The sequence below is a fragment of the Candoia aspera genome, chromosome 8 (assembly GCF_035149785.1).
Source record: "Candoia aspera isolate rCanAsp1 chromosome 8, rCanAsp1.hap2, whole genome shotgun sequence".
In the NCBI taxonomy this organism is placed as follows: domain Eukaryota; kingdom Metazoa; phylum Chordata; class Lepidosauria; order Squamata; family Boidae; genus Candoia; species Candoia aspera.
Genome location: NC_086160.1, coordinates 12931394 through 12943628, shown reverse-complemented (window position 1 = coordinate 12943628; position 12235 = coordinate 12931394). Strand labels below are relative to the sequence as shown.

Here is a 12235-nt window from a genome sequence, read left to right as displayed (position 1 = left end):
TCTCACTCTTCACAGAGCTTGGGTTACACACACACTATTAACGTAACTTTAAAAGGTGGAAAAAGAGAGGAGAATATTGGTGGACAGGTGTGGAGATAAAAGTGAAGACAACAGCAAAACAAAACAAAGAGAGACAAATGTAGTTATAGATTTATAACTTACAATTATTGTTATTGGTTTTTATTTTTATAATTTTGTATTATATTGCTCCAAAAGACATGCATTTTTTCAAAACACATTGGATTCTAATATTTTCCTATATTTATTCTAAATTTGTTATGTTCCTTATATCCTATTTATCACAATTATGCCCCCCACTCCTTCAGTTCCAGAGAATGACTTGATATACAAGCAGATTATTTTATGCTTATGTTAATCTTGAGAAAGAATAATTTGCACTCTGCCATGAAATAAATTCAGTGTGAATTGGAATATGGACTTGTTCAAATCAAACATTTTGTTCTCTACAGCATCAACTTTTCTTGGAGTTGGTAAATTTCTGAAGGCTCTCAAATACCAGCCAAGATATTTGTATCACGTATGCAAGCTAAACATAAGAATGATTGTTCTGAACTCATTTGCCTGAACTTATTTCAAAATTTAATGTTTCAAAGCCGGCTGGGTGACCTTGGGCCAGTCCCTCTCTCTCAGCCCAACCCACCTCACAGGGTGGTTGTTGTGGGGAAAATAGGAGGAGGAAGGAGTATTTGGTATGTTTGCCGCCTTGAGTTATTTATTAAAAAAATAGAGGCGGGATAAAAAAAATTGCAGACTCAAATAAATCCTAAATGTACATGTTCTGCTCACTGATGGGGCAGAATCAAATGCTAGATTAAACTCAAAATAGTTTCATTGTTAGGCTAAAGGACTTCAAATAATTATGGGTGTGTCTCTGGAAACATGTAGTTGGATTGCAGCCCTGGTATCTATTTTTTTTCCTTAAAGAGCTTTACCAATAATCAAAACACTCATGAGAAAGACCATAATGAAAAAAATCCACATGAAAAATCTGTCCATCACTTTTGCAACCTTTTTCCATTCCAATCCTTTGGCGTGGTTGGCTCTGTGGTGCCTTAAACAATTAGCAATATATTCAATATTCTTGATCAATGTTCTATAACAAGAGCAGCAGCCAACGAGATCACTTGCAGTTTCACGTGGGGATCCATAACCATCATTCCCTCCATCAAGCAGCTTCTTGAGGGGATCACTGTCACTGCTTCTCCCCTTGAGGGGTTGCTTTCTCCCTTCAGACCTGCCTTGCTCTTTTGAACTTGTGTATGTTGTTTTTGATTCTGAGTCTTGCTCTTTGACACACTGCAAACTGGTGCAGTTTTCACCAACTTCATAAACAAAGAAGATCTTTGACATGTAGTCCAGAATGACCACCCTTGCCCACTGTGGGACAGGCTTGGCTCCTGATCCACAATAATGGATATTCATTATAATTATTGTGAGTGCTGTGGAGGCAGTGATCATTGTCATAGTAGCGATGTAATATTTACCTATGATATAAAAATTAGAACCACAAAAAACAACAAAGGGGACACTATTAAATATGATCAGTACTTATATAGATGTCCCATGTCTTGGAATGACTTAGAATCCTTTTATCATACTTGGACATCTGGGGAACACCCACCCCTGCTAAAAATATTTATCTCTATCAATAGAAAGGTTTAGGCTATGTATATGTGTGTGTATGAGTTCGAAAAATACCTTTTAAGTCAATTTATGTATGTATACACTGTCTCCAGACTAAAGTTTCTCCTAATTTAGCAGGCTTCTCCAGAAACAGCCAAGTGTAATCTGGGTTTGTTTTTTTTAAAAATGTCTTTTAAAATTCTATAGCATCTTTCATCAGTAATACCAGAGCAGTTTACAACATATTCAGACAGATCAAATGCAACAAGTAATTAACAGAGCAAGTCCCATAAAACAATGGCAACCATGGGAGGCAAATTTAAACAAATAATTTTGTCTACTAAAATCCAATCCCATGTATATTTACTCAGAAATAATTCTACTGCTTTCAGAAGGAATTTTCTGCAGGAATTTCCCAGTTGCCTTGGAGCAGAAATTAATGAGATTTGTGAGTTAACATAGATTTACATTAATAAAATGGGACCAGAGGTCCTCTCTTTTTGCATCTCTGATCTGGAAGACAGCATCAGCTACAAAAGGCCTAGAGGACCACTAGAGAGCAGCAGTTAGAGACTTCGGCAATATGTTTGTTGCCATCTAGAGTCATCTAGATGTTTGTAGCCCAGATAGTAGCTTTACCATCAGTAGATGATTTCAATATATGATTCTGGTGATTTTGGAGCAAGTATTATATTTGATACTTGGATGCTTAGTACAGTATGTGGACACCTTCGAAGTTGACCCCAGTGGACATGTGTTTATCTCCTTGATTTACAGAGGCTATGTGACCTCTGAAAACCACTGATTACCATGAATGTGGCCTTCTACAACCTGGTATCAGCATGGCCTTCTCACACTAATTGAAATGTTCTAAGAGTTGCAAAAATCTAGCTCATTTGGAGCGTCCTGGATCATGGAAGGTTGCATTAGACTAGAGTTCATTCCTGATGCCCAGACCTTACTCTCCAAACTTCTCAATAATGGCCCATGCTGTGTGGGGAATTGCAGTACACCATACTGATGCACCTTTTAAAAGCAATCCACTGGCAGCAAAGTGCAAGCAGAGCAATGTCTCCTATCTGCTCAAACCAACAGACAACAAAGTACTGAAACTTTTACAGGAACAATTAAGTACCATCAGATTTCCCCTAGCTATTTGTTGCAAAGAGGGAGCATGTATTCCCTCCTTTCCTCTGAGTTAGATTACTAAAGAAAAGGTAATTTCCTCAAGTCTTGTTTGAGGGATTTCCTCAAGCCATGCTTCATTCCTGGTGATTACATGCACTTATTATTATTATTATTATTATTATTATTATTATTATTATTATTATGGTATAAATGTGGAAGTAGCTTGCCATTGCCTTCTTTTTTAGACTATCTAGTCTAGTCTATAGTGCCAAGATTTCCTGGTTTGCCAAATACCAATGGAATCCAACTCTTCTTGACATCAGCCACAGCCAGCTAAATGCCATATCTACTAAGACTGTATACTATATGAACATCACCCTGCAGTTTCTTCCTCAAGTTACCAGTTCAAATGTACTTTGGGCTTAGGCCCTGATGATACCAGTTTTTCAAAAGCCAATAATGGTAACTGGGAGGAAAGTTTCAATAGTCCAACACTTGGTTCTAAACAGAACCCTCATTTTAGTCTGATGTCCGCAATAGGCAAGCCACCAATAGGTGTACAGAAATGCTAAGTATTTACATGTGAAATCTGCATCACTTCTCCAATGTAGAATCTCCCTCACTTCCATAGCATGAAAAGCTGCTTGTAAAGCAGCTAAGAGATTCTCAGAATTGAACTCTAGATTAATTTGCTTCAAAGCTTTGCATGAAGTAAATGAGCAGCAAACCAGAAGCCAGACACCAAACACCAAGAGGAAAGGCTGAACGTGTTGGAGATGCGTGACCTCAGGAATCGACCTTGAAAGGCAATACGATAGCCATCCTCAAATATCTGAAGAGTTATCCCTACTGATGATGGAGCAAATTGGTTCTGTTTGTGTCTAAAAGTTAGAACTGGGAGTAGAAGGCTCACATTACCAGAAGGAGACTTTTGACTATACAACAGAGCTGGCAATTTAAAAAATACACAAAAACAAGGAAGAACTACTTAATGTGGTAGGTTGGCCATATGCAGGCAATGCTATAATAGCATTAGGAAGAGGTTAGGCTAGATATTGTTTGATCTCAATCATTCTAACTCAGCAGCAGTAACAAATCTAGTTCCCTCAAACCTGGCTTCGCTCTAGAGCAAAGGAACTGCTTTCAGTTATCGTAGTCACTTATTTCAGAAGCCTCAGTAACTTTATCAGGTTTCTTTAAAGTTTGGAGGAAAAAAAAACCCTGTGGTTTGTGAAAGTTAGTATAAGTACATGCAAATACCTACCTATCAAGGGTACATTTTCAGAAGGAGGCATGCTTTCTGCAACCATTAGCTGAAATACAGTTAGAGCAAGCAGAACAGTAACTCCAAGAGATACTTTTTCTCCAGAGTCTGCAGGAAGGTAGAATCCCAGTGGAGCCAAAAAAGATATCAGGAGACAAGGAAGCAGCAGGTTAAATATATAGAAAGATGACTTTCTTTTCAAGATAACAGTGAATGTAGCATCTGGGTAAGGCTCTGAGCAACAGCCATAAGTGATCACATTCTTAACAGCTGGCATGCCATGAATCTCCCACTCCACATCTTCTATAAAGTCTGAGAGGTCGCCACTGTCTAACGTATTGAAGATATCTACTTGATTACCATTGTAGGTCCAAGAACCAAAGGTCAGATTGCACTGCTGGCTATCAAAAGGAAAGTAGGATACATCCACCACACATGAACTTTTTGTTATGGCTGGTGCATCCCAAGTGATCTTCCCATCATACCTTAATACAATATTTGTGTTCACAGCTTCAGAAAAGTCATCATCAGCCCTAAAAAACAGACAGAACAATACACAATATACCCAATGTAATGAGGAGTGGAATATATTGACTATGGGGGTTGCCTCATAAAGGACTTCAAGGCCATACTGGACAGACTTTTGTTACATGTGATCGTATGCACTTCGTTTGCTATCTTGTGTGATGCAGAACTTTACTGTGTGTATTCCACGTCTTGAGGAATGATGGGATGCATAAAGGAGCTCTTGCTTCCCTGCACATTGTCTTCTCTGCAGTACTGCTTCGGAAGCATGAGCTGGCTGCTAACACTGTGTTTTCCTGCTCAGACGTTGCTTGGGCCCTCAGCATTTCAGCACTGTAGTTGATGACACTATCATAACCAGGAGAAGCTTGAAGCTGGGAAACACACAAGCAATTGCTGACCACAGGGAGGGATTCAGAAACCAGAAAGGAGTACAGAGATGATTTTTCCCTTCAGGCATAGTAAGACTTAGACAAAATGTAGTTAAGAATGGTTTCCTCCAGAACAGCAGATACCAAACATTCTAGCTACTAATTCCCTGCTAGAGTTGCAAATAGAATAATTACTAGGAGTTATATAAGGTGGGACATAGCAGTCTCTCTTTGGTCCATAGCCCTGTTGCATCTTAGATCTGGCTAGGCTCTGTATAACAACTCTGCACTTCATTTAAACACGACCAACTTATTTTGAATGCTGTTTTGGTTTCTCCTATGGATCAGCCTGCTACCCACAACATTTGCCCTACTTAAGTAAGAGATCTTTATAAAGGCTCTTCAGCTTCTCTTGCTGATAACTTTTGGGGAAAGTTCTGTGAAACTGACATTTTGCCTTTAAGAATTCCTGGATGTGCTCCTTTTCTTTATTTACTTTTGATATAACAATATGATTGCACTTGTGGCCTTTTTCCTATGGATCATTTAGTTCAAGCTGTATAAGGCAACCAACTCTGATCTAGAAGAGTATTTCAACTGCCTTTGATGTTTGCGATTGGCTTTTTGTCAAACCCTCTTTCATTTCTGAGTAGGACCCCTGGGCTTCTGGCACCAAAAATTCATCAAATTCTTGGGGTACACTTTTAAAAGATAATTATCACACGATGTGTGGAACCATTAATTTCATTTCTGCAAACTGCTAAGCAAATATTCTAGATAGACTTACTTGTTATAAAGAACAATGTCTGGCCTCCATACCAGATTGCTGGGGATCTGAATGGAATCTAATCCATCGTATTGGTCTTTGTCCCACTTCAAATAGGCATCATACCATGTCTGGCGAATCCACAGATAGGCTGTCAAAATTTGGTTTCTCTCATCCTATAAATAATAGTAGGCCTTAACTTAGGAACATAGGAAGGTATCTGACCAGTTTAGGCTGGTGATTCCTCTAGCCTAGTATTATCTGTGGCCAATCTGTGATCCCAGGACCTCAGACTTCTTGCCCTTTGCTATCCCTTCAAACTCTCTCTTATCACAATTACTGAACATTAGCAGCAGAAGTTCCTGACACAGTAAAATGAAAATCACATAGACGCTGTAGGGTAAGTCCTATAATAGAAATCAGACCCATTCACTCTGCACCCTGAACTCCCATATGTTAAGTGTGGCTCTTGGCCATTAAAAGGTTGCCCATGTGTAGTCACCCTGGACTAGAAAAAGCCTACCAGAATTACAGGTATGTTTTTTTTTTCTTCCCAGAAAGTTCATGGTTTCAAAATGGGACTTCTTATACCCAAGCATGCATATTGCTATTTGTATATGATTTCTGCCATTCATGTGTCAATCATAAAAAGTGTTATAGACATAAAATGGAATGTACTATTGCAGGGTCACCTTCAACTCTTGATTGCTTTTAACTTATTAATGAGATTTGGGCCAATAGATTTTGGAAGTGGGGGAAGGCTATTATATACAAAAGTCATTCACTATCATACGGTGAAGGTTTCCAAAATTTCTGGCATGTATAATCTTTGAAAACCAGGCATTTCCATTTCATAGTTGCTCATAAACTTTCCTGTCTGTACATTAAAAAAAAATCTTTCTAATGTAAAGAAAGGAGATTATCTCATGCTGACATCATATTTATTCATATATTCTTCAGTGAAAAATTAATGTGACAAATCATTTTCAGTAGCATTTATTTATAAGGCTGTCCTCTCAGTCTATGATTCTGAGTGGATAACAATTTAAAACATCACCAATAAAAATAAATGAAATATCTGCGACAACCATGAATACAGTATAAAGGCACTGAATTCTAATTCAAAAACCTCCCATCACAGAAAGCACATGAACCAAGCTCACTTAATATCCTAGCCCAAAGCATGGGGAACACTCAGGTCTTTAAGGAAGGCAACAGGGTTGGGAGTGGGGTGGGGTGGGGGAATGGCATTCCACGTTTAGGCACTAATAAATTTGCCTTCAAACATGTATAGAATCTTCACTTCCAATCATTCAGTCACACACAAACTAGCCTGCAATCAATGAGCTTAGGAAAAAATAGTTTTGAAATTAAACAACTGCCTGTCAGTGTAAGGAATAATTATATAAACTGTCTACAACTTGTTTTAAATTCCAATTATCCCAACAAGATTTGAAAAAATCCCTTCAAAATATATTATATTGCATATTATATTTTGATGCTTACCATATCTTTAATTTGGGAAAGTGTGATCTGAAGAGTAACATTCAGAACCATGTCTGTATCTTCAACAGGTCGGAGAGCATTTGAGTAGTTTTCAAACAGCTCATTAAATAGCATTTGAGCATATTTCCCCTGTGCTGCGTCAGTGCCTGGGTGTAACAAAATTTATTTTCTTAAAAATAATTGATAGAAAAAGACACACATAACGTGGAGAAAAATATTGTGTTCAGGAGAATCAAGTGGCAACAAGATGGAAGGGCAGATTGTAGATGTTCAGGTCAATCTTCAGTGCATGTAAAATAAGCACAATGATCATTCAGCAGAGATATAATTTGTGGGAATGTCACCATCTAGCATTGTGGGTGGGAAACAATTGTCTTTATTCGTGATCAAATGAATTAAAGCATTTTGTTTTAATGCTATGCCTTTTAAAAGAATGGATTGGATGCGATCCTCCTCTTATTAAGCAATGAATAAGTTATGAAGCATTGAATGAGGTCAGATGTTCTATATTGTTACAAGAGTTCCAGAAGTATAAATTAGGATGAAGGTTCGCATTAGTTACATACCTGAAATGCGGAATGAAAAATGGGATTACCCAATTTTGGAAAGTCAGTGAGTTCAAATCTTAAGAAACTTAAAATACGGTATGCTTGTGAGTTAAGAATAAAGTTGTCTTATTATACAATTTAAAAACCTTTTTCATTTTAATAGATTCCGGCTAGGAAATCCTGACAGCTGCCGTTCTAAAAAGTTCTAATATAGAATCATTTTTCTCTTCCAGAACTACAATTCCCACCGATCTTTAAAGGAAACAGTAGCACTGCAGGGGTCAATTCTGTGCCAATTTACTTACACCAGCACACATCAGCAGTCCCTTTCATCCATCCTGCGGCAAAGATTCTTACTTACCCTGAAGCATTCCTTCTGTGAAAATTATGAGACAGCAAATACAGGTCATGCTAATCCTCATGGCAGAGAGTGGGTGGATGGAAAAATTATGTTGTTCTATCAACAAGTGAAAAGATTCATTCTCCCTCCTTCAGATCCACCAAAGAAACAGCAACAGCCCATTCCCAAGTTTTAGCTAGTTTGGTATGTCTGCTGCAGGACCAATTTTTGTCAGCCTTCCTCTTGTGTCATTGATCCTTCACGCCCCTGCAGACTGGTAACCTGAGAATTAGCTACCAAGTAATAAAGTGAAGAGTATCAGGATGAAACCATCCTACTACACTCAGTTCAAGCTCAGTGCTCACATTTCTCCTGCTAGTAGAATTACATACATGCACTCTCCCATGGAAGAATTCCACAGAATAAGTTGCCGTTCAAGCCACCTCCCTTTTCCCTCCTTTCTATTTTCCTTGTACTTTATTACTGGCAGCATTCTCACTATGAAAGTGCTTATGTTTCCCTAGACTTCATTCAATTAACCTAATATTTGGGGTTCATGCAACATACGAAAACTTACACTATCCACACAGGATGGGTTCACAGCAAATGGTAGACTAGAATGTAGTTGTTAAGTTCACTGAGTTTCACTATCTTGTATGAATCTACCATCGAAGAGAATAAATGTAGCTCAGGGTTAAATTGTGGGGTCCTTGGTGCTCTCTGAGCTTGGTTGTTTTCCTCCGGATGTTTCATTGCCCAACTAGGCACCATCTTCAGTGCTGGAAGGGAGTGGGGTTGGCTGTTTATATACAGTTGTAATCAAAATTATTCAACCCCCTTTGCAAATCAGGTTGATTGTCAAAATGTACAGACTGTCAGCTGTTTGCAATGATCAGACAAAAGCAATTGAAATAGCTCAGCACAACGAATACTTCAAGTGGTGCCCCAAATTCAACTGAAAATGCAACTTATAATGACTTCTCCAGTCTCAAAATTATTCAACCCCCTGAATAGAATCTGGCACAACACAGCACACATACGGTATGCAAAACAGGTGTTCTCTCAAGCACACCTGATGCAACTAATCAAGTTGCACCAGGCGTGCCTGAGCTGGAACACGTGAAATACCTGAACTGGCTAGGGGTTCATTCAGTGTCACGTTTGACTGCATGTTAGAAATACAATATGGCTAAGTCAAAAGAATGGTCCAAAAAGGTAAGAGAAGAGATCATCGCCCTTCACAAACAAGGAACAGGATACAATAAGATAGCAAAGGCATCGAATGCTCATAGAGACACTGCTGGAAGCATAGTTTGCAAGTTCAAAGTTTAAGGAACAGTGGTGACACTACCTGGACAGGGCAGAAAAAGGAAGCTGTCAGTGGCTGCAAGCAGATTTCTGAGAAGTCAGGTGGAGAGAAACCCTCGAGTGACTGCAAAAGACCTGCAGCAAGACTTGGTGGCAACAGGCACTGAGGTTTCAGTGAGCACAGTAAGGCGCGTACTAAACACAGAAGGTTTCCATGCCAGAACTCCCAAGACGTACACCACTACTGACCCAAAAGCACAAGAAAAGTCGGCTCCAATATGCTCAAAATCATATCAATAAGCCACAGAAGTTTTGGGATTCTGTTCTGTGGAGCGATGAAACAAAACTGGAACTTTTCGGCCTAATGGGTCAGCAGTACGTCTGGAGGAAGAACAACAAAGCGTACGCCGAAAAGAACACTCTGCCTACAGTTAAGCATGGTGGTGGCTCAGTGATGCTCTGGGGCTGCTTTGCATCCTCTGGCACTGGAAACCTGCAGTGTGCGGACGGCAAGATGGATTCATTGAAGTATCAGGAAATCCTAGGAGAAAACGTCATCCCATCTGTAAGGAAGCTGAAGCTTGGGCGTCATTGGACCTTCCAACAGGACAATGATCCCAAGCATACGATCAACCTGATTTGCAATGGGGGATGAATAATTTCTATTACAACTGTACAGTAGTTTCCCCTGACAGTGTTGGTGGGGGTGTTCATTGCTTGGTTGCTTGAGTTGGTGATGCTGACAGTTTCCCAGTTGAAACTGTGGTTGAATCTGTCCATGTGTTCTAAGATTAAGGGGTTTTCATTGTGTCTTCTGGCAACTAGCAGCCAGACCAAGCCAAATCCAGAAACGCTAGGGAATTCCTGGAAGCTTGGCACTCAGACAAGTCAGCCATCAAGAGGCACACAGAGGTAAACAACATCTACACACCATTCAAAAGAGACAATAGAAAAGCTAAAAAGGAAACAAAAAGACCAGAACCCCTCCTCGCCAGCAATCAACACCCAGATAAGCAATGATTAACACCAATCAAGCAATACACAATACCCTAATCAAGGAACTACCAACTCAGTCAACCAACCAACCAACCAACCGCCCAATCAAGGAACTGCCAAGGAGAGAACAACCCCAACACTATCAGGGCAAACTACTGCATATAAACAGAGAACAAACTCCACTCCCCTCAAGTATTGAAGATGTTGCCTAGCTGGGCAATGAAACCCACCACCCAGAGTCACTTGTTTGTGAGATGGGCAGCTATATAAATTTGAAAAATAATGAAACATCTGCAAGAAAACAACCAAGCTCAGACAGTAACAAGGACTCGAGTTTATGAACCTAGTTATGTAACAGGGCCTGTTCCCCTGGGATGCCATTCTTGAATTAACTCCCACAAATCAAAACCTGCATTTTAAACTGATTGGGATTTAGTTTCAGCACACTATTGGTCAACAGGATGGGGCGACTGATCTTTAGGCCACTGCTTACTGATGCATCATTGGCCAAGTTTCTTTTCAAGAAATGAGGGCCTCACAAGCCATGCTAGCTAACCCCTGAAAAAAAGTACTCCGCATCCTCCTTGGAGAAACGTAGTTTCCTGTGCAACCCCGCAATGTCTCTATCCACTTTCCAGGGATGGAGAAAATGAACCAGAGAATCCAGTCCAAATAAGGGAGAAAATGAGAAGATTAAAATCTTCAGAAAATCTGACACAACTGAAATTTCATATACTTTATTTAGCCAACATTATAAAATTGCCATTCAGAGTATATTGAAAAATATACCAACGTTCCCAACAGCAGCACATGCAGGATTAAATTCTCAAAAAGCAAAAAAAACCCCCAAAAACCTTAATATGAATCAAATTTTCAAAATGCTAGTTTTGCATTCTGTTCCAAGTAGCATTTCAGGGTTTCTCCTATCCAATTTCTTCACCACAATCCTGTGATAAATTAGGCTGAAAGAAAGCGATCAGTCCATGGTCACCCAGCAAGTTCCACAGCACTGTTCTATCTCCACCTGAGACTCTTGCCACTACACCTTATTGGGTCATCCATTTGTAGCAAAGAACAAAATAGTTCACATTCATTGAGCAAAATTAAAATCCAGATTCTGCAGTTAAGAACATTCTAAATGTTTTGCTTCAGTTCTACCTATAGCTAATACATAGGATACAGTAGCTAGCTCTTCCCCTTCTCAATTAAGGAGCAAGAGGCTTTAAAAATTATTATTCCCCGGGAGGCATAGCACTTGCTTATGCTACATACATTATTACAAATCTTCCACACCTGAGCTGTATAAATGCAAACCCTTAGCAGCTAGTCCATATGGTTACAACATGGCAATTTCCCTAGAGCCAAATTTTTTAAAAAGTTAAGCAGTCTTAAAATTGAAGCAGCCACAGCAAAGGAGTGATTGAGTTTCAGTGCAACATCTGAAACAAATTTCAGATTCAAATTAGAGTCTATTGTTTTAGTATGTCATAGACCAAGTCACGAGTGTTGTTCAAACAGTCTCGCTAGAAACCAATAGTCTTTTCATGAGGCAGATGATTTCAAGATGCCATCTCTTTGGAATGTTGCCATTGTTCAGAATAAAGGGATTAAGTACAGTCCATAGTAATACTGACTTGCAGGATAGCCAATAAATCAATATAATTTTGTCATCAGGCTTCTAGAGTTGGCCATCAGGAAATGGTCTACATGGCCACCTTGCCAAATAAAGAATTACCTTCTCAGGAAAGCGCTGTCGCACTGCATTTGTCACAGAACCCAGCCAAAAAGACTGCATGTCATACTGTTTCTCATGGACCGTATGTACTAACATGGCACACT

At 39.3% G+C, this 12235-nt stretch overlaps 1 protein-coding gene across 1 annotated transcript; it reads right to left on the bottom strand.

The window, feature by feature from the left end:
- Nucleotides 1-768: 768 nt before the first annotated feature.
- CHRNA9 (cholinergic receptor nicotinic alpha 9 subunit) lies at nt 769-8123 on the bottom strand. The gene is made up of 5 exons (XM_063310470.1): nt 8114-8123; nt 7205-7350; nt 5720-5874; nt 4037-4569; nt 769-1505 (listed from the first exon to the last, which is right to left on the bottom strand). The coding sequence occupies exons 1-5, from the start codon at nt 8121-8123 to the stop codon at nt 940-942; spliced, it is 1410 nt and encodes a 469-aa protein (XP_063166540.1). The 3' UTR covers nt 769-939.
- Nucleotides 8124-12235: the final 4112 nt, after the last annotated feature.